The sequence below is a fragment of the Heptranchias perlo genome, chromosome 1 (assembly GCF_035084215.1).
Source record: "Heptranchias perlo isolate sHepPer1 chromosome 1, sHepPer1.hap1, whole genome shotgun sequence".
Lineage (NCBI taxonomy): Eukaryota > Metazoa > Chordata > Chondrichthyes > Hexanchiformes > Hexanchidae > Heptranchias > Heptranchias perlo.
This window is the reverse complement of record NC_090325.1, coordinates 28,872,101-28,895,342: the sequence shown is the minus strand read 5'-3', so window position 1 is coordinate 28,895,342 and position 23,242 is coordinate 28,872,101. Positions and strand designations below refer to the sequence as shown.

Genomic DNA, 23,242 nt, shown 5'->3' with positions numbered 1-23,242 from the left:
TGAGTCTGTTGCTGGGATAAGGGAGCTGAATTGATTGATTTGATGTAAAGATTGGGAACCGGCTCACAAACCCCAAACTAAAACAAAGCAAACATAAAAGCAGCTACATCCTGCTACACGCCAACTTCTAATGCACAAGTGGATTTTCAGACTTTCATCATACATTTCTGTCCCACTCCTCTTTCTTTCTGCCTTTCTCTCACTCTGTGCTCCCCCCCACCCCCACTCTCCTCTCTTGTTCTGCTGTATGCCTCGGCACTTTTACATTTGACTCTTTGAAAATGTAGCTCTACAAGTCTGCTGCCGGGATAAGAAAACTAGACTTACCAGTGTAAATGCAGGGGACTGGCTCACAGATGCTGGTCTCTCCAAGTCCAACTAAAATAACGTGAATGTAAAAACAGCTACATTCTGCTAAATGTGGATTTGTAACGCACAATCAAATGAATTTTCAAACTTTCAACAGGCATGTCTGTCTTGCTGTCTCTTTTCCATTTCTCCCTCCATCTCTGCCTTGTTCTTTCTCTGTGTCGTTCACTCTCTGTGTGACTCTCTCTTTCTCACTCTCTGTCTCAAGGAAGTATTGATAAGGTGGTGGAATAAGCAAAAACGTGGTAGATGGAATTCAATGTCAGTACATTTTGGTTAAAAAAACTCAAAGTGACAATTATACTTTGGATGGCGGAAGGATGGGTGATGTGGAAGAGCAGTCGGATTTAGGGGTTTCAGATTCACAAGACCGTAAAAGCCACGCTTCAGGTGGACGAGGCCATAAAAAGTTAGTGGAATGCTGGGTTTTATAGCAAGAGGCATAAAATATACAAGTTGAGATGTAATGGTGAATCTATTTAGAACCATAATAAGAACAAAGTTGGAGTAACATGGTACAGTTTTAGGCTCCATGCGACAGGAAGGATGTTGAGGCAGTAGATAGAGTACAGTGCAGATTCACCTGGATGCTGCCTGGTATGAGGAAGTACAGTTACAAAGAAAGACTTTTAAAAAATTGGGACTGTTTTTGTTAGAACGGAAGATTACGGGGTGATTTGATGGAGGTTTTTAACATTCTGAAGGGACGGGAAAGAGTAGATAGAAAAATACTGTTTCCAGAGGTGAGGAGTCTATGACAAGTGGACCTGGATATAAGATTAAATGCAAGAGATTTAAGACAGAGAGCAGGAAAGACTGTTTTACACAGAGGGTTGTGAAGCTGTGGAATGCACTACCAGAGTTATTATAGTATGATAGTATGGTACTCAAAAAATTCTCCTTCACGTGTGAAGGATGAATACCAACACTGACTGGTTGGGCCCAATGGCTTGTACCTGTGTTGTAATTTCAATGAAGTGGAGATGCCGGTGATGGACTGGGGTTGACAAATGTAAGGAATCTTACAACACCAGGTTATAGTCCAACTGTTTTATTTGAAAATCACAAGCTTTCGGAGGCTTTCTCCTTCGTCAGGTGAGCGAGTGTCATTTGACCCATCGTGCCTGTGCCAGCTCTTTGAAATAGCTATCCAATTACTCCCATTCCCCTGCTCTTTCCCCATAGCCCTTTTGCAATGTCTTCCTTGCTGGCCTCTCAAGCTCTACCCTACGCAAACAAACGCATGGAGAACTCTGCCACCAGCCTTCTATCCTGCGCGATGTCCTATGCCTATCACCCCAATCCTTGCTGACCTCCACTGGCTCCCTAACTCAGACATTGTTTTTAAAATCCTTGTGCTGGTCTTCAAATCCCTTCATGGATTGGCCCCTTCCTATTTCGGCAACTTCCTCCAGCTCTACGTCTCTGCCTGTACCCTCCGATCTTCCAACTCTTGTTTACTGTGCATTCATCCTTCCCCCCGACTCTAGCATTGGTAGTAAGGCCTTCACCCATCTTGCCCTGCGCTCTGGAATTACATCCTTCTACATCTTCAAAAGCCTCCATAGGAGCCACTTTTACATTGTTCAGCATTCACCATTCACCAGCTCGTCACCTGGGTCCCCTGTAGCCAGAACCACACTGGTGGGCAGGAACACCCAATTTTTCCTAGGTCTTAGCACCTGACACCGACCTAACTGACCCTAGTAAATGCACTGCCCGATCTTTGCACACCCCTTTTTGATGATGTCATGACATTACCTCATCATGTAAATACCCCCATGCTACAGAAATGTGTGCCATGACATCACTCATTGATGTCATGCCTTAATTATGTTGCACATGCGGTGGCCAATTTGACGCAGCCACTTTGCATATGTGCATTGCCTTTGTTGGAGGGAGACCAAGGGTGCAATTTGAAAGTAAATTCAGGAGAGTGAAACTCTTCAGCTGCTCTCCCTAGATCCAACATATAATATAAAAGGTCCTAAAACCTATCTCTTTGACTGTACTTCTGTTCACCTCTCCTGACTTCATTTCTCTATACCTGATCAGGATGTACTTGTGGTTGTATAAGTAACGTTTCTGTTCAGGGTTTACTTGTGGTTGTATAAGTAACATTTCTGTTCAGGGTTTACTTGTGGTTGTATAAGTAATGTTTCTGTTCAGGGTTTACTTGCGGTTGTATAAGTAACGTAAATAGTAAGCATCAGACATTAACATTTCAAAAACTTACGTGGTGGCTAAGCTAAATAAGGATGGCACTTCTACATCAACACTGGTTTAGTTTGGATTGTAGGAGTGTAGCTCTCTGCGTTTACGAGAGAGAAAGAGAGAGAGCAAGAGAGAGAGAAGCAAAGAGACAGGGAGCAATTAATGTGAGAGAGGCAGAGATACAGAGAGAATTACATTGAAATGACACTCGCTCACCTGACGAAGGAGAAAGCCTCTGAAAGCTAGTGATTTTCAAATAAAACAGTTGGACTATAACCTGGTGTTGTAAGATTCCTTACAACCCTAGTCCATCACTGGCATCTCCACATCATTGAAATTACAACACAGGTACAAGCCATTTGGCCCAACCAGTCAGTGTTGGTGTTCATCCTTCACACGTGGAGGAGAATGTTTTTGGTAGTTGAGGTGCAAGTAAAAATATTTGATGTCAGGTTTGAAGCTCAGCTCAAGGTCAAGCAGGACATCATAGTTGTGTACCATTGTGTTAAATTTCAGTCGGCATCTGGGAAGGCTGGTGGGGCTGTGATCTAGGACATGGAGTTACTGGCAGCAGCTGAACATGGTCTTGCTGCAAGAAGTTCTGGTTCATCGACAACTTGATATGGGCTAGCTAGTCTGACAGCAATGACAGTCATAGAACCCAGGAATGTAATGGAGCGGTAAGTCTTGGTATCATTGACATACATGTGGAAGGTGACCTGATGCTTATGGATAATGTTGACTGAGCAGATGAGGTATTGGAGGGGACCAAAGAATGGAGCTTTGGCACACACCATTACAGGAGATGTGTTGGCCACATTGTAACTGGTTATAGTGGAACCATGAGATTGTACTTCCACAGAGGTAGTGGAGGAGGATTGTATGATCAGCTGAGTGGAAGTCTGAAGAGAATAACTGCTAATGGTCAAAGCCACATACAGTGTTGTTTTACCTGCTTTTATATTGATTTTGTGCCACGTTGGTGTCGCTAAGTCCCAATCTATGCAGCTCATGGCAATACCAAAATCAGCTTACCAGATTCTGAAGGCTGGCAGTTGGGAAGGCCCAATTTTTTTTGAACTGTTTACTGGCTCTGGATGAGATGTTGAGAGTTCTTTTGTTTAGATTCTCTAACGACGGATGCCATTCAAAGTCCAAAATTCATTGTTCTTCTCAGTCGTAGTATACATAAAAAGTTTTTAATGATCTACTTGACATAAAGACTCTTGTCCGTCAGGCATGAGAGTCAGTTTCTCGTGCTCTCCGTTTCTTTATTTTAAAGGAATATTGTCATCGTTTTGAGAAATTTTTGAGCACACTCATTTTCTAGAATTTACAAAAAGAAAAAAAACTGCAGTTGTTGGAAATCTGAAGTAAAAGTTGAGCATTTAACTAAAATAAAGAGAAAAGACAGATTATGATGGTTTGGCTGTTAACCTTTGGGATGCATTTCTGATGAAAGGTCTGTACCTAAAACACTAACCTGTTGTTTCTCTTTACTCTTGCTGATAAGACTTTGCCAGATATTTACAGTACTTCCTTCAGTCACCTCACTCTATCGTATCATTGCCCATCCATTTTTATTTACAGACCTGATGAAATTAAATCATTAGGATTTAAACAATGCTATAGCCATTGACCAAAACTCTGGTCAAAAATTGTATCGGCTTTGTTAACACCATCTTACCCAACTGTATCCAGCCAGCAGCAAGACTCAAAATATACACCTACTGTTTGGTCGCAAAAGATTTATGTACCAGCACCTTGCAGTCGATCACCAGCTTCTAACTTCTGCCTGATCCTTGACTAATAACTGCAGACTCATCAGAGAAACTTTTGCAAACATACTAATTGAGAGCTATTAATTTGCTATTGTTTAATTTCCTTCCAGAGGCTGAGAATGTGGGACAGTTGCACATCCAGCTGGCAAGCAACTTACGGGAAGAGGTGAGAAAACTGGAGGAATTCCGGGAAAAACAAAAAGATCAAAGGAAAAAGGTGAGCTGGTCATACTGTTGGTCTAAAATTGTGATAATTGTCCCCGTTCACTCCCTTTCTTTTCCTCCCCCTCTTCCTCACCCTCTCTTGGAAAGGCTGTTATATTTTTTTTTCTGCCTTTTTAAATTAGTTAATCTGGCCTCCCTATTTTAGACTACTCTCATAGGTTAGTCTTGGCTCACTATAAAAACGTAAGAAATAGGAACAGGAGTAGGCCATTCAGCCCCTCGAGCCTGCTCCACCATTCAATAAGATCATGGATGATCTTTGACCTCATCTCCACTTTCCCACCCGATCCCCGTATCCCTCAATGCTGCTAGAGTCCAAAAATCTATCTCGATCTCAGCCTTTAATATAGTCAATGACTCAGCATCCACAGCACCCTCTGGGGTAGAAAATTCTAAAGGTTCACAACCCTCTGCATGAAGAAATTCCTCCTCATCTTGAATGGCTTGCCCCTATCCTAAGACTATACCCCCTAGTTCTAGACTCTATAGCCAGGGGAAACAATCTCTTAGCATCTACCCTGTCAAGCCCCCTAATAATCTTACATGTTTCAGTGAGATCACCACTCATTCTTCTAAACTCCAGAGAGAATAAGCCCATTCCACTCAACCTCTCCTCACAGGACAACCCTCTCATCCCAGGAATCAACCTAATGAACCTTCGTTGCACCGCCTCCAAGGCAAGCATATCCTTCCTTAGATAAGGAGACCAAAACTGCACGCAGTACTCCAGGTGAGGTCTCACTAAAGCCCTGTACAACTGTAGTAAGACTTCCTTACTGTTGTACTCCAACCCCCTTGCAATAAAGGGCCACATGCCATTTGCTTTCCTAATTGCCTGCTGTACACTAACTTTTTGTGTTTCTTGTACCAGGACACTGAAGTCTCTCTGAAAACCAACAGTTAATAATTTCCCACCATTTAAAAAAATATTCAGTTTTTCTATTCTTCCTACCAAAGTGAATAACCTCACATTTCCTCTCATTATACTCCATCTGCCACCTTCTTGCCCACTATGGCCTCATGAATATCTGTACTGCTTCTGATATCTAGGTAAGTTTTTGATCATGCATGCAGGGTAATGAACAGAAACTTTCTCCTTAGATTGCTTTAGCTACCAGATCCACTCTGTACATCCACAAGATTCTCCTCATCTTTAAATGGTCAAAGTAACACTAGCAAGAGGGCTTTAATGAACAAATGGATTCATTGAATAAGAGATGAAGAAATAACAGTGATATAATAAAATATATTTACAGTAGATGTTAGAATGTACTAATCTTTATGCTAAACTAAATTATAATAATAATTTTTTTTTAACATAAGAAATAGGAGCAGGAGTCGGCCAATCGGCCCCTCGAGCCTGCTCCGCCATTCAATAAGATCATGGCTGATCTGATCCTAACCTCAAATCTAAATTCATGTCCAATTTCCTGCCCGCTCCCCGTAACCCCTAATTCCCTTTACTTCTAGGAAACTGTCTATTTCTGTTTTAAATTTATTTAATGATGTAGCTTTTATGAGTAGAGTGATTACATTTCTTGTAATCTTATCAGCTACAGGAACTAACTGGCTGACTGGTCTCTTTGCTGTTCCAGGCCGACTCTTCATCTCCCATTTGAAGAATCTAGGCTAATTTTAAAAATCTGGAAAACAGTAGCTGGCGTTTCTTGGATTTGAATATCAGTCAACTAAATTCAAAAAGAGCTGCACTTAAATAACTGTGTGATATGTTTAATTATGTTTGAACTGAATGGCTTGGCCTTTCCTCTCAAGCCAACAGCCTAGGAGACAATAGAATTGTCCTCACATTTGTATTGATTTAAGCTGGGACAGGATTCTAAGTGCAGCTAGTTTTAAAACCCCATATACATTGGGATTGAATTAAAGCCACCACACCCTAACTAAAACGAGACAAAAGGCTTCATTTCTCATAGTATCAGAATGGTTACAGCACAGAAGGGGGCCATTAAGCCCATCGAGCCTGTGCTGGCTCTTTGTAAGAGCAATCCAGTTAGTCCCATTCCTCCGCTCTTTCCCCGTAGCCCTGCAAATTTTCTCCCTTCAAATATTTGTGCAATTCCTTTTTGAAAGCCACATTGACTCTGCTTCCACCACCCTTTCAGGCAGCGCATTCCAGATCATAACTACTCGCTGCGTAAAAAACGCTTTTCCTCAAGTTGCCTTTGGTTCTTTTGCCAACCACCTTAAATCTGTGTCGTCTGGTTCTCGACCCTTCCGCCAATGGGAACAGTTTCTCTTTATTTACTTTATCTAGACCCTTCCTGATTTTAAACACTTCTATCAAATCTCCTCTCAACCTTCTCTGCTCTAAGGAGAACAACCTCAGCTTCTCCAGTCTGTCCATGTAGCTGAAATCCCTCATCTCTAGAACCATTCTAAAAATCTTTTCTGCACCCTCTCTAAGGCCTTCACATCCTTAGAGAATTGGACACAATAATCCAGTTGTGGCCGAACCAGTGTTTTATAAAGGTTCAACATAACTTCCTTACTTTTGTGCTCCATGCCTCTATTTTGTCAGAACTCTCTCATTTAAAAAAAAATTAAGCTGGATTTTCTACAGCAATCCCGCCCAAAATTGTGGCAGAAAACAGGACTAAATTGGGCGAAGTGGCCTACTACCGCCTCCCCACCATGACCTTAATTACCCTCCCTCACTGGGACTGGTGCTGACCGCCCCTTCCCCACCTGCTGCATGTAAATGCTGGCAGGGGCCTGGGTTCCTGATGCCCTGTTACTGCTGCTCCTCTGAGAACACGAGGAGAAACCTGATGATAGTCTCTGAGGTTGTGGAGGAAAGTCACTGACATTTCAGGATGGACGGACAGAGTCTAGTAGTCACCTACAAAAACTTCAGCTGAATTCTTCCTCAGTGTTCTTCTGCACTACCCACCCACCCCCCCGGCCCTGCAGTGCCCGTCCTACTGCAGCACCGCCAGGATTTTCCTCTTTGACAGCAGCGAGCTCTAAGTTGCGGGAAACCCTGCCAGGAGCCCGTCTTGCATACTAACTGGGCTCTGACCCAGGAAAATGGATTAATGTCACATCAGGGTTTGATAGTGGGGTGGAAGTCCTGCCCCATTGCTACCCTGCCAAAAATAGGGGAATCCAACCCATTATCTGCCTCTCCTCCTATTTGTTGGTCTTTTTCGGTCACATTTCATTCCCAGCCAAAGTGGGTGGACAGCCAATCGACACCAAGGTTTAACTCAATACATTTCTGAAGCTGAACGTTACCAGGTGTGCAAAAATATTCTGGCTCCAGTCTCCCTCTGTTTTTTCCACCCTGTGAGATATTGTCTGGCCTACACTCACTGCCACGACTGAGATTGGTAATTTATGTGTGAGGGGTTTTGCATGCAGGTCCACATCCAACTACTCTGTGACCTGGCACAGACCTCTAATGCATTGTGTCACCTTGGTGTTTAGAAAATAAGATTTTTTGTTAACATTTTGTTTTCAAAAGCAGAAAAATCTGTTCAAACTCATCAGAACAGTGGGGTGGTGAGAAAGACGGTGATATTAAGAAGTGGCTGAGCATACTGGACACAGAGAAGGCTACGGGCCTTGGCAACATCTCAGCTGTAGTGCTAAAGATCTCTGCACCAGAACTGGTTGCAATCCTAGCTAAGTTATTCCACTGCAGTTATGACACTGACATCTACCTGACAATGTGGGAAATTACTGCAAAGAGCAGGACAAATCTAACCCAGCCAGCTACCATCCTATCAGCCTCCTCCAGGTTATCATCAAAGTCTTGCCCGAGTCATCAATAGTGCCATAGAAACATAGAAAATAGGAGCAGGAGTAGGCCCTTCGAGCCTGCTCCGCTATTCAATATGATCATGGCTGATCCTCTATCTCAATACCATATTCCTGCTCTCTCCCCATACCCCTTGATGCCTTTTGTGTCTAGAAATCTTTCTAGCTCCTTCTTAAATATATCCAGTGACTTGGCCTCCACAGCCTTCTGTAGTAAAGAATTCCACAGGTTCACCACCCTCTGAGTGAGGAGATTTTTCCTCATCTCAGTCCTAAATATCCTACCCTATGTCCTGAGACTGTGACCCCTCGTTCTGGACCCCCCAGATGACATGTACTCACCAACATCCCGCTTGCCGATGCTCAGTTTGGTTCTGCCAGAACTACTTGGCGTCAGACCTTGTTACAGTTTTCATCCAGGCATAGACACGATATCAAGGCGTGATTTGACCAATTACTGTTCCAAGGAGTGCTAGCAAAACTGAGGTCAATGGAGGCGAAGGTGAATAGCCTCCAGTGACTGGAGCCATACCTGACACACAGGAAGATGGTTGTGGTTGTTGGAGACCAATTATTACAGCCTCAGGACATTGCAGCAAGAGCTGTTCAGGTCAACCACAGAAATACGTCACAACGCAGAAGCAGGCCATTTGACCTAATTAGTCCATGTCGCCATTTACCCGGCCAGGCAAGCTAATAAATCACATTTACTCACCCTGTATCCATATCCCTTCAACTTGTTTTCCTTCATCTACCTACCCAATTTAATCTTGAATGTTGACATAGTTTCTGACTTAACCACTAACCCTAGAAGTGAATTCCACAGCCTCACTACTCTCTTTATAAAGAAGTTTCTCCAGCTCTCTTTTCTCAATCTCCTGTATTTAATCTTGTATCCATGGCCCCTCGTTCTTGATCTTTCAACTACTGGAAATAGTCTGATTCTATCTACCCTGTCCAATCCTTTCATAATTTTAAACACTTCTATCATATTGTCCCATAATTTGCATTGTTCTAATGAAAAAAACCTCAATTTTTCACATCTTCATTTGTACTTTTATTTCTTCATACCAGGCAGCATCCTAGTGAATCTGTTTTGTACCCTCTCTAAAGCCTCAATATCCTTCCTATAGTGTGGAGCCCAATACTGCACATTGTATTCCAACTGAAGTCTTATTAAGCTTTTATATAGGCTCATCATTACATCTAGGCTTTTATATTCTACACCTCGTGATAAAACCTAGAATTCTATTAGCTTTTTAATCAACATCTTTATCAACCTGACGTGCTGCTTTTATTACCCTCTGAATCTCTACCCCCAAATCCCACTGCTCTCTCACAGTACCAAGCCTCCTTCCATTTCGAGTATAATTACTGCTATTATGTTTGTTACCAAATTGTATCACCTATACTTGCAGACATTGAATTCCATCTGCCACTTTTCAGCTTATTCCTCCATCTTATCAATATCCCTGTGCAGCTTCCCTTGGTCATCTAAAGAATTAACTATACTTCCTATTTTGGTAACATCTGCGAATTTCAACACCGCTACTCTAGGCCTATATCCAAATCATTCATAGACACAGTGAACAGAAATGGCCTCAGAACTGAACCTTGTTTGACACCACTTCGCACTTCCAACCACTCTGATAATCTGCCTTGAACCCCTGCTCTCTCTTTTGTCCTTTCCAACCAATTTTAATCCAGTTTGTTATTCCACACCCCTTAATCTTAAGATTTTCCTGAAGTCCGTGTTCACTACATCCACTGCAGAGGTCAAAAGCGAGTAAATGGAGTTGAGATACAGATCAGTCACGATCTGATTGAATGCCGGAACAGGCTCGAGGGACCAAATGGCCTCCTCCTGTTCGTATGATTAAACAATTAGTTACTGCCTTCATTCCACTGCTATTGCCAATGCCACAGCGATCTTTCCCTTGCAGCTGACTTGGGAGTGCTAGATGCTGACTCTGGGTGACAGCAACGTGTCAAAATGTTTAGTTGGAGCATGGACCCCTTGATGAGCTCAAAATATCACTGAAAATAAAAAAGAAACAGAATGGTTTGTAGATAAAATGAATGATTCTGACTACGTGTCAAACAAGGAAGTTGGAGATAGTTGTGCGCTTATGAAAGCAAAGAGGAAGCACATCTCCCCTGAAATAAAGTGTGTGGCATGATTAATCAATTAGTTTCCTCCTTCGTTCCATGTCTGTTTGTAGCTGTGGGCCATCAATGAAGTTCAATCCATTACACTTCTTTATTTCAACTATGCAATATTGTTTTGTTCAACGTTAAATTATATAAAGTGCACTCAATATATTCTTCTATTTCCCTCTTATAAGATGTTAACGTGTCAAATGAGTGATGTTCAATGCTGTAATGGGTGAATTAAGGTTCTAGAAGGCTGAGCATTTATAAACTTTATACTTCTGCACTTAACACTTTACAAAGTCATTGCACCCGGAGACACTTTTGATAGTGCAGTGATGCTATAATATGACGGATAATGTATTGACAACAAATTACAATCTGTTTATAAAAGTGCAGGAAGTTGCACTTTTTGCATCTTTCTCTTTTCTCATGTTAAAGTTAATTTTTTATCGGGCTGTTTTGCGTTGGTGTTAACTGTGGGTAAAATGTGATATTGCATTCAAAATATATATTTTTTTTAAATCCAGTTTCCCCTATTTTCCTTTTGTAATTTTAATGCCTTCTATATCTGAACCTTTTATAAGGTGGGCACAGAGCCTGATTCTCAAGCTGCTGCCGAACACCACCCAGGCTTGGTTTTCCTTCTCAACTTTTCCATACTGCCTTCTGGAAGATGAGGTAGCCTGTTCTCAGCCCTTCTCGATTGGGAATTTAGTGGATTGGGACTCAAACCTGTGACTTGTTTGTGCTCTGTGGATAATTTTTGCAACCAAGGTGTACTGCCACCAATTATGGTGCCAAGAATTTAAAGAGCCAGTTCTCTTTTCCCTCTCTTTCCCCCCACCCCCACCCCCACTCTTTTGAACAGTTTGAAAGGTGAGAGAGAAGGCCCTGGACTGTTGGTGATCTCATCCATGTAGCAGATAGGGGAGGAAGGGGTTGGGCAGCAATGTTTCTCTTCTTTTGTATTGTACATGAGACTATTTCTCTGGTTGTCATATGTCACATGCCACACACACAGCAACAGGGTGCTAGATGGGGCATGACATTAGAATGGGATGGGAACATGGAGACTGCGTACACAAGCTCATTCTCGCTGACTATCACTCGCGAAAAATCCAAGCCCTTGGGAGCAGAGCAGAGAAGGGCCACAAGGATGTATGTAGTGTCAGAGAATTGAGTTTTGAGGAAGGATTAGAAAACTTTGCACGCTTCAGGTTTCAAAGCCGGCAAATTAGAGGAGAACTTACAAAGGTTACACAAGCTCACGTAATCTGGCGTAAAAGGACCTGTAACTGTATGGATAAAAAGCTGAATGACGGGCAAGAAACAAAGCGTATGGGTAAATGTGTATGTTAACCTGAGTCTACTTATGTTTTCGGAATGTATAGATGATATGCTGATGAAGTAGGAAGTTTGATTACTAATGAAGACCGTAAAAGATTTCAGGAAGACAAAGGCATGGACACCCTCTTCCCTCAATCCCCCCACCCAACCATTCGACAACTTGGTGACCGATTTCCCAGTAGAATGGGGCCGATGTGGGCTTGCTGACAAACCTAAAGTGTCACATAATAGGCTTGTTAGTAAAATTGAAGTCCACGGAATAAAAGGGGCAGTGGCAGCATGGATACAAAATCGGCTAAGTGACAGGAAACAAAATAGCGGTGAACGGTTGGTTTTTGGACTGGTGGAAGGTGTACAGTGGTGTTCCCCAGGGGTCGGTACTAGTACCACTGCTTTTTTTGATATGTATTAATGACTTGGACTTGGGTGTACAGGGCACAATTTCAAAATTTGCAGATGACACAAAACTTGGAAGTGTATTAAACAGTGTGGAGGATAGTGATAGACTTCAAGAGGACATAGACAGGCCAGTGGAATGGGCGGACACATGACAGATGAAATTTAATGCCGAGAAGTGCGAAGTGATACATTTTGGCAGGAAGACTGGGGATAGGCAATATAAACTAAATGGTACAATCTTAAAGAGGGTGCAGGAACAGAGACATCTGTGGGTATATGTGCTCAAATCCTTGTAAGTGGCAGGACAGATTGAGAAAGTGGTTAAAAAAGCATATGGGATCCAGCGCTTTATAAATAGAGGCATAGAGTACAAAAGCAAGGAAGTTATGTTGAACCTTCATAAAACACTGGTTCAGCCACAAGTGGAGTATTGTGTCCAATTCTGGGCACTGCACTTTAGGAAGAATATGAAGGCCTTAGAGAGGGTGCAGAAAAGATTTACTAGAATGGTTCCAGGGATGAGGGACTTCAGTTACGTGGACAGACTGGAGAAGCTGGGGCAGTTCTCCTTAGAGCAGAGAAAGTTAAGAGGAGATTTGATAGAAGTATTCAAAATCCTGAGGGGTTTAGATAAAGGAAATAAAGAGAACCAGAGGACATAGATTTAAGATGATTGGCAAAAGAACCAAAGGCGATGTGAGGAAAAACTTTTTTACGCAGCGAGTAGTTATGATCTGGAATGCACTGCCTGAAAGGGTGGTGGATGCAGATTCAATCGTGGCTTTCAAAAAGGAATTGGATAAATACTTGAAGGGAAAAAGGGCTACGGAGAAAGAGCGGGGGAATGGGACTAACTGGATTGCTCTTATAGAGAGCCGGCACAGGCTCAATGAGTTGAATGACCTCCTGTGCTGTAACCATTCTATGATATGCACTGGAGATGCCCATGGAACTGATGACCACTGGCCACTTGCTAATTAGGTGCCCAGCAAGATCAATGCTGGAGAGCACCGCTTGATCTTCAGGGCCTAAATGTACAATAAAAAATAATGAGATGTGAAGTCCTCCATTTTCTTCCAGTTATTCTGTTTCTTTCCTCTTTTCAGATTGAACATTTCATGGAAAATTTGCATAAGCAGAAGACGGTGTTCTACAAGAAAACTATGGATGTAAGTGCTTTGTTTTAATTTCCCTCTTGTCTTCCCTTGAAGAACTCATGCTAACCTATGGTTTACTGCTTTCATTTTTTTTGGAAGTTTTACCCATGGTTTTTCATCTCCTTAAATAAATTAGGGAGAGTCCACTTCATACGTGGTCTGTTGGAAAGGTTGGCTTCAATATAAGGCCAAATGAACTTGTCTCGTTTCAGAGACAAGTGCGTATAGCAAGCTCCTTCCACAATGCTGGGTCCACTAGGTCCACACAGCCAGTTCCTTAAGAACATAAAAAATAGGAGCAGGAGTAGGCCGTACAGCCTCTTGAGCCAGCTCCGCCATTCAATCAGATCATGGCTGATCTTCAACCTCAACTCCACTTTTCTGCCCGATCCCCATATCCCTTCATTCCCTTAGAGTCCAAAAATCTATCTATCTCAGCATTGAATATACTCAACGACTGAGCATCCACAGCCCTCTGGGGCAGAGAATTCCAAAGATTCACAACCCTCTGAGTGAAGAAATTCCTCCTCATCTCAGTCTTAAATGGCCGACCCCTTATCCTGCGACTATGCCCTCTAGTTCTAGACTCTCCAGCCAGGGGGAACAACCTCTCAGCATCTACCCTGTCAAGCCCCACTTCTGAAATAAAAACAGAAAATACTGGAAAAGCTCAGCAAGTCAGGCAGCATCTGTGGAGAAAGAAACAGAGTTAATGTTTCAGGTCAGAGACCTTTCATCAGAACTGGAAGATGTTTTTAAAAAAAAGAATAAAAAATTCCTTCTGATACCATCAACACTCGTAATTTAGTCAGAAATATTCAATTATCAAGCAATATTTTTCTTTCACAAAGTGGTAGAAACATATAACGTTTAGCACAGGAGGAAGCCATATAGCTGTTCTTGTCTGCATTGAAGTTAGGCCCCTCTTAGAATCATAGAAATTTAGGGCACAGAAGGAGGTCGTTCTGCCCATCGTGTCTGTGCCGGCTGAAAAAGAGCCATTCAGTCTAATCCCACTTTCCAGCTCTTGGTCCGTAGCCTTGTAGGTCGCTTCACTTCAAGTGCACATCCAAGCACCTTTTAAATGAGTTGAGGGTTTTGCCTTTACCACCTTTCCAGGCAGTGAGTTCCAGACCCTACCACCCTCTGGGTGAAAAATTTTCTCCTCAACTCCCCTCTAATCCTTCTACCAATTACTTTAAATCTATGCCCCCTGGTTTTTGACCTCTCTGCTAAGGGAAATGGGTCCTTCATATCCACTCTATCTAGGCCCCTCATAATTTTATATACATCAATTAAATCTCCCTTCAGCCTCCTCTGTTCCAAAGAAAACAACCACAGTCTATCCAATCTTTCCTCATAGCTAAAATTCTCCAGTCCTGGCAACATCCTCATAAATCTCTTTTGTACCCTCTCTAGTCCAATCACATCTTTCCTGTAATGTGGTGACCAGAGCTGTATGCAGTACTCAAGCTGTGGTCTAACTAGTGTTTTATACAGTTCTAGCATAACCACCCTGCTCTTATATTCTATGCCTCGGCCAATAAAGGAAAGTATCCCGTATGCCGTCTTAACCACCTTATCTACTTGCCCTGCTACCTTCAGGGATCTGTGGACATGCACTCCAAGGTCCCTCTGTTCCTCTACACCTCTCAGTATCCTCCCATTTATTGTGTATTCCCTTGCCTGAATTGTCCTCTCCAAAAGCATTACCTCATACTTGTCCGGATTGAATTCCATTTGCCACTTTTCTGCCCACCTGACCAGTCCATTGATATCTTCCTGCAGTCTACAGCTTTCTTCCTCATTATCAACCACACGGCCAACTTTTGTATCATCTGCAAATTTCTTAATCATGCCCCCTACATGTAAGTTTTAAATCATTGATATATACCACAAAAAGCAATGGACGTAGTACTGAGCCCTGCGGAACCCCACTGGAAACAGCCTTCCAGTCACAAAAACACCCGTGGACCATTACCCTTTGCTTCCTGCCACTGAGCTAATTCTGGATCCAACTTGCCACTTTCCCTTGAATCCCATGGGCTTGTACTTTTCTGACCAGTCTGCCATGTGGGACCTTGTTAAAATCCATGTAGACTATATCAAACGCGCTACCCTCATCGACCCTCCTTGTTATCTCCTCAAAAAATTCAGTCAAGTTAGTCAGACATGACCTTCCCTTAACAAATCCATGCTGACTGTCCTTGATTATTCCGTGCCTTTCTGAGTGACGATTAATACTGTCCCTCAGAATTTTTACCAATAATTTGCTCGCCACCGAGGTTAGGCTGACTGGCCTGTAATTATTTGGTCTATCCCTTTATCCCTTTTATACAACGGTACAATGTTAGAGGTCCTCCAGCACCACACCTGTATCCAGGGAGGATTGGAAAATGATGGTCAGAACCTCCGCTGTTTCCTCCTTTGCTTCTCTTAAAAGTCTGGGATACATTTTATCCGGGCCTGGCGATTTATCTACTTTCAAAAATGCTAAATCCCTTAATATTTCCTCTCTCACTATGTTTATCCCATCTAATATTTCACACTCCTTCTCCTTAACTACAATGTCTGCTTCGTCACCCTCTTTTGTGAAGACAGACGCAAAGTATTCATTAAGAACGACACCCACGTCTTCCGCCTCCACACACAGGTCTCTAATATGCCCTACTCTTTCCTTAGTTATCCTCATGCACTTAATGTATTTATAAAACATCTTTGGGTTTACCTTGATTTTACTTGCCAATATTTTTTCATGCCCTCTCTTTGCTTTCCTAATTTCCTTTTTAATTTTACCCCTCCACTTTCTATACTCCTGTTGGCTTTCTGCAGTATTGAGCTCTTGGTATCTGACATAAGCATCCACTTTTTGCCTTATCCTACCCTGTATGCTCCTTGGCACCCAGGGGGCTCTAGATTTGGCAGTCCCACCCTTTTTCTTAGGGGATGATTTTACACTGTCCCCAAATTAATTTAAATTTCCTGGTTTCTCCCCATAACCTTTTATGTTAAATAGTTATCCAGTACCTTTTTGAATGCTGTAATCAAATTAGCATTGCTTGGAGCAAAGCATTCTACATTGCGATAACTCTGTGTATGGAAAAAGTCTCTTTCTCCTTTTATGTATCTTTTCCTTGTCTTGCGATCATGTCCTCTTGCCTTTGATTTATCTACCAAGAGAAATAATCTATCTATGTTTACCTTGTCTGTTCCTTTCATCTTTTTGAACACATCTATCAAATCCCCAATCAATTTTCTCAGTTTGAGGGATTACAGCCTAGTTGCTGTGACCTTTCTTTATAATTCAGATCCCTCATTGTTGGTTTCATATTGGTAAATTTGCATTGCACTTTCTCCAGGACTATTACATCCATCCAATAGTGAGGAACGCAAAACTTCACCCAGTGTTTCAGATGTGGCCTAACTATCATTTTGACCTCTTTTATATTCAATCCCTCACAATATAAATATACGTAATTATACAGAAGTAATATAAACTTTAAAGTAGAAGAATCTAACTAAAACTAAAAGTAGCAGTACAGGAAGAGAAAATGATGTGTCATTCAAGAAGTGGGAGTTTCGAACACCAGGCGTTGACTTGGGCAAACACATCTGTGAGAATTGGCACCAACTCGTATTGTTTGATCTCAGGATCTTAGAACTTGAAGAAGAGATGGAGACACTCCAACACATGAGGGAGGGAGAGAAGATTTTGGAGCGACGGTTTGAGAGGATAAACACACCGATGGGAGATAGGGAGCAGGCAGTGGGGAAGGAAAGATGGGTGATTATCCGATGGGCGAGGAAAGGTGGGACGGACAGATTAGAACAGCAGCACCCAGAGCAACTTATGCTCTCAAAAATATTTCAAGCACTACCTTCCTGTGGGGCCATTAAATAAATATCAATGGCACCAACTAATGGAAGGTGGCTTGGGAGGAAATTAGCAACACGGCTGGAAATGCAGTGATGATAGGGGGCTTACAGGATCTTTTACTGTCCAGACCAACAGTACCAGAAGCTTTTTTGCCTCCCGGGTGCTAGGGTAAAGGACATAGCAAATAGACCGGAAAAGATTTGCAAGGGACGGGAGAGCAACCAATCTTCGTGGTCTATGTGGGAGCCAATGATGATGGTAAAGAAAGGCCCGAAGTCCTGCAAGATGAATCTAGGAGATTAAATAACAGGTTTAGGAGCAGAATGGCACGGGTGGTAATCTCAGGATAACTTGCCCAGCCATGCACTAGAATAGGGAAGGACGGGTAGATTAGGAAAATCAATGCATGCCTAAAGATACGGCGTAGGGTAGTGGAATTACATTTTGCTGGGCATTGGTACCAGTTCTGGGACAGTTGGAAGCTATTCCGCAAGCATAGGCTACTTCTGAACAAGGAAAGGTGCTAATGTGCTGGCAAAATGGTTAAATATAGAAGTGATGAGGTATTTAAACCAGGAAGGGAACATGGAAAAATAAAACCAACCAGGATCAGCTAATACAGAAGGGAGAAAATAATTTAGCAAGACAGATATAGAGTAGAGATTAAAAGCAAGTGGACTAGCTATAAATGGGGAAAAGACTGAAGTAAAGATAGAGTTAACTTAAGACAAAAAAAGTCATGGGAAAATGAGAAGTGTTTAAAAAAAGGAAAAAAAGATAAAATGCATATATTGCAATGCACAGTGTGAGAAATAAACTGGGGGTACTAGAAGCAATTATTTTACAGGAAGATCTAGATTTAATAGCATTAACAGAAACCTGACTGCAAACTAGACAAGAATGGAAAATAAAGATATCGGGATATAACATTTAGGAGGGATAGAAAAGATGAGAAAGGAGGCGGAGTGGCAATATTGGCTAAAGTGGGAATACACGCTGTAGAGAGGGTTGATGTAGATAAGGGAGGGATACAGACAGCATCAATATCGTTGGAGCTCAAAGATAAAAAAGGCTTGGTACATTAATAGCGGTGTGTTACAGATCTCCCAATTGTAGAAAGGAAATTGGAGAGAAAATCTGCAATCAGAATAAAGAGATAAGTAGGAATGACAAAATTATTGTACTGAGAGATTTTAATTATCCACTTATCGATTGGGACAGAGATGGAGTAAATAGAGAAAAGGGAATGGAATTCCTAAAATATGTACAGGACTCCTTCCTTAAGCAGTATGTTCAGATCCCAGCAAGGGCGGAGGCGTTGCTAGATTTGGTTATGAGTAATGGAATAGATTAGGTCGATGACCTAAACGTGGGTGAGCACCTTGGGAGCAGTAACTACAATATGAAAAGATTTAAGACCCAATTAGAAAGGGAAAAAGTCAGTATAAAAACTAGAACACCAGACTGAATTAGGACAGATTTTAGAAAGGTGAGGAGTGAGCCAACTGAGATGAGGTGTATTTCTCCAAATTAAAATACAGCCTAATGCTGTAGACAACTGAAATGAACCTTTTGTAAATACGATTGTTCTAATAACTTGCTGTACAGTAATGAGGTATAATTTATAGCAGAATTATCAGAGTGTTTGCTCATGTGCTGACACTGTACAATCTTCTTTTTAAGTGCAACATCTCTAATCAAGCCTCGCTCAAAGAAAGGCTTAAAGAAAACTTCAGCCCAAAATATTGAAATGTCTGTTCTGTCAACAGATGCTGACTGACATGCTGTGTACTTCTAGCATTCTGTATTATATTAATGAGTCATGTCTGATCCTCCATTGGGTTTATCGTGGCTCTGTTTAAAAAAAAAAGTTCTATTTCTGTCACATTGAGCATAGTAATTTAAAAGTCTGTTATTGTATAAGTGGTCAATATGACATGCATTATATCAGAACTTTGTGGTGAAAAATTGTAGCATCATCAGCTGGATTTCAAAACAGCTGTGAAACTGTAGTAAGAACAGGAGATAAAATTAAGGGGCACTTTTTCAGTTCTCATTAATTTCATCAAGTATCTTCTGACCAACACTTGAATACTGTTATAGAGGAACTACCCTTCCCTGACTGACATTATGTCCCATTGTAGAGCTGTTGTCCCTCAATGACCAACATACACCCATTATAGTGGGATTGTCACTCACTCACTGACATTACGTCCCAATGTAGAGGGATTGTCCCTCACTGACTAACATTACACTCATTATAGTTGGAATACTCTCACTGACAAAATGAAACCCCCATTATAATGGGATTGTCACTCACTGCCCAACATTAAACCCCATTATAGTGTGATTGCACCTCACTCATGAAATTATACCCCGTTATAGAGGAATTGTCCTTCGCTGCCTGATATTACATCATCCATATTGGTAGGAGAAAAGAGCAGTTGGTCACTGAAACATAATGAGGTAAATGGACAGGAGTTAGTCTGTTCTTTTGGAATCTCTGTTTTGTTGCTTATCTTTTCATTATTTTTCATTTACTGTAGTCCAAGAAGACTTATGAGCAAAAATGTAAAGATAAGGATGAGGCTGAACAGATGCTAAATCGAAGTGCTGGGATCAGCAATTCCAAACAGCAGGAGAAAGTAAGAATCCCTCACAACAACTCTTTAAATGTTCTGCTCTGTTACTTATCTGCTAAAAGTTCTGATATTATTGTGGTTCAGTTGTTGCTTTTTTTCCCCCAATTTATTTTACGTTCCTTAAGATACACTGTGGACTTTCATGCTTCACTCAGACCCTGTCTGACCACCATAGTGTTCAGCTAAAGAGCAGGCCACAAAACCAAAGGAAGAGAAGTTCTGGTGATAAAGAGACACTGAAACCCCGACATGGATCAGTCGCTTTCACCTTCTCCTAGAAGCCCACACACTCATGCACTTCGTTAGTACTAATAAATTGGTTCAGAAACTGCCTTTTCAGCAAGTTCGTAATGTGAGAAAGTTCTCTGGGCTGTGAGTGTTGCATCAGAGCTGTACCCTGGGCTGTGAGTGTTGTATCAGAGCTGTACACTGGGTTGTGAGTGTTGTATCAGAGCTGTACCCTGGGCTGTGATTGTTGTATCAGAGCTGTACCCTGGGCTGTGAGTGTTGTATCAGAGCTGTACACTGGGCTGTGAGTGTTGTATCAGAGCTGTACACTGGGCTGTGAGTGTTGTATCAGAGCTGTACCCTGGGCTGTGAGTGTTGTATCAGAGCTGTACCCTGGGCTGTGAGTGTTGTATCAGAGCTGTACTCTGGGCTGTGAGTGTTGCATCAGAGCTGTACCCTGGGCTGTGAGTGTTGTATCAGAGCTGTACACTGGGCTGTGAGTGTTGTATCAGAGCTGTACCCTGGGCTGTGAGTGTTGTATCAGAGCTGTACCCTGGGCTGTGAGTGTTGTATCAGAGCTGTACTCTGGGCTGTGAGTGCTGAATCAGAGCTGTACTCTGGGCTGTGAGTGTTGTATCAGAGCTGTACACTGGGCTGTGAGTGTTGTATCAGAGCTGTACCCTGGGCTGTGAGTGTTGTATCAGAGCTGTACCCTGGGCTGTGAGTGTTGTAACAGAGCTGTACCCTGGGCTGTGAGTGTTTTATCAGAGCTGTACTCTGGGCTGTGAGTGCTTAATCAGAGCTGTACCCTGGGTTGTGAGTATTGTATCAGAGCTGTACTCTGGGCTGTGAGTGCTGTATCAGAGCTGTACCCTGGGCTGTGAGTGTTGTAACAGAGCTGTACCCTGGGCTGTGAGTGTTGTAACAGAGCTGTAACCCTGGGCTGTGAGTGCTTAATCAGAGCTGTACCCTGGGCTGTGAGTGTTGTAACAGAGCTGTACTCTGGGCTGTGATTGCTGTATCAGAGCTGTGCTCTGGGCTGTGATTGATGTATCAGAGCTGTACTCTGGGCTGTGAGTGCTGTTGTAATCCGAGTGTACAGCTCTGACACAGATGCCAATTTTAAACATGCCGGGCAGGTGAGCTGCTACAATCGTCCAAGTTACTTACCCGCCCTGTAGCCACGGGGAGCTAACAGTTTCCAATTTTCACCTGCTGTCCTGAGAAGGTGGAAAGGACATCTGACCAAAGCCAGCGGGGTCCGTTTTATCATATGCGTGTTGGGTCCTGATGATGTCTTCAGGGCCCAACTGAAATTTTAACACTGCTCCTTCCCACTCGGGCCGCTGTGAGCTTCCAGCCAGACCAACCCAACGGCAAAGAGGATCAGGGCCAGAAAAGGCCTAAAAAAATTTTCATTTTACTTTCCTTATGGGGCCAGGAGGAGCAGTAATGCCCGCCTGGGCCTCACAAAGAAAACTTAGGCCTCCCCTGCTCAGAACCGGTGGGAAGTCGGCCAGCAGAATTTAAATGAGGCCTGGCTGTTAAAAACAGCCAGGCCTCATTCGTGTTGGAAATCTGCTGGCCGTTAAAATCCAGGCCGGTGTGTTTTTGTCTTCATGCCTATAATATGTGTCTCTTGCCAGTTTAGATCGCAGTGATTAGTGGGCGGACTGGAATTTTCCTAACAAAAATGAGGATCAGTCCCCTTCCCAATCCTGGATGTTGGCCTTGGAGCTTCACAGGAAGTTTAAAGATTCAATTTTGAATAGTAATCGGGACAGATATTACACTGACTTTGTATCCTCTCTATTCTATCTTTACACCTTTGATCACTGAGGGACATTCTCTTCCTCAAATTCAGGACAACTATCATAGTAGATACAGCACAGGAGGAGGCCATTCGGCCCATCATGCCTGTGCCAGCTCTTTGAAAGAGCTATCCAATTAGTCCATTCCCCTGCTCTTTCCCCATAGCCCTGTAATTTTTTATCCCTTCAAGTATTTATCCAATTCTCCTTTGAAAGTTATTATTGAATCTGCTTCCACCACCCTTTCAGGCAGCGCACTCCAGACCATTACAACTCGCTGTGTAAAAAAATGTTTCCTCATGTCAGCTCTGGCTTTTTTGCCGATCACCTTAAATCTGTGTCCTCTGGTTACTGAAACTTCTGCCACTGGAAACAGTTTCTCCTTCTTTACTCTAGCAAAACCCTTAATGATTTTGAACATTTTACTATCTTTTACTCTTTCAATAATAAAGTTGCTTCTCCTTTATTTCATTTTTCTTTCTACACCCCTGTGCTCCAGTCACCTGGTGACACTCACTGATTAGCCTCGTACATGAACAACGGCCATTGAAGTGCCTCCAGTGAAACTATAACCCAGCCAGGAGCCAATGAGTGGAGAAGAAGGGAGGGAAAAAATTGCTGGATAAAATAAATCCTCCTTGTTGTTTAGGGGCCACCAGTGACCTACACCATTCCCCTATCTGAGAGTCCCACGAGAGGCTTGTCAGGAGAATGGTTTGATCAGCGCTGAACCTAGGTGTGTGCCTGTGAAAGTGTTTTGTTGCTTTTAATAACTTAATCTGGCAATATTTTGTGTTCCAGTTGCAGGCAAAAGCAAACCAGAGTAAACAAATCGCGGAAGATGCCGGTGAGTGTGAATCGACAGTAAAGTGAGTACAGTGGCAGGGAGGGTGTTGGCAATTACATTCTGAGTGTGACTCAACAATAAAGCCAGAATTACCAAAGTATCATTCATTATGAATGATGTTCTCTGGATTAAATGTGTACCTGTTTTTCTCTTTGTCACTTCTAAAACAAAATGAATACAGCTCCTTACAATTAAATGATTTACATTCAGTGCTACCCGTGCTTATCGTAAATCCCCCTCCTGGTGTTTCAATGATGAGGAATAGCAGGATATGCAGATAGGGTTAGATGAAGTAGGATGGGAGGAGGCTCGTGTGGAGCATTACCACTGGCATAGACCAGTTGGGCCTAATGGCCTATTTCTGTGCTGTAAATTTTATGTAATTACAACATCGGTCAAGTGATTACAGTG

General features: G+C 42.4%; 1 protein-coding gene across 2 annotated transcripts in view; it reads left to right on the top strand.

Annotated features, from left to right (window-relative positions):
• pstpip2 (proline-serine-threonine phosphatase interacting protein 2) overlaps positions 1-23,242 on the top strand; it is a 130,083-nt gene that overhangs the window by 60,264 nt on the left and 46,577 nt on the right. For both annotated transcript variants that reach the window (XR_010962680.1, XM_067982949.1), the window contains exons 5-8: positions 4,475-4,581; positions 13,376-13,438; positions 19,850-19,948; positions 22,786-22,831. Coding sequence is in view for 1 of the 2 variants with exons in the window: in XM_067982949.1 (XP_067839050.1) it covers positions 4,475-4,581; positions 13,376-13,438; positions 19,850-19,948; positions 22,786-22,831 (315 nt within the window). In the remaining variant the exon portion in view is untranslated. The remainder of the gene's footprint in view (positions 1-4,474; positions 4,582-13,375; positions 13,439-19,849; positions 19,949-22,785; positions 22,832-23,242) is intronic.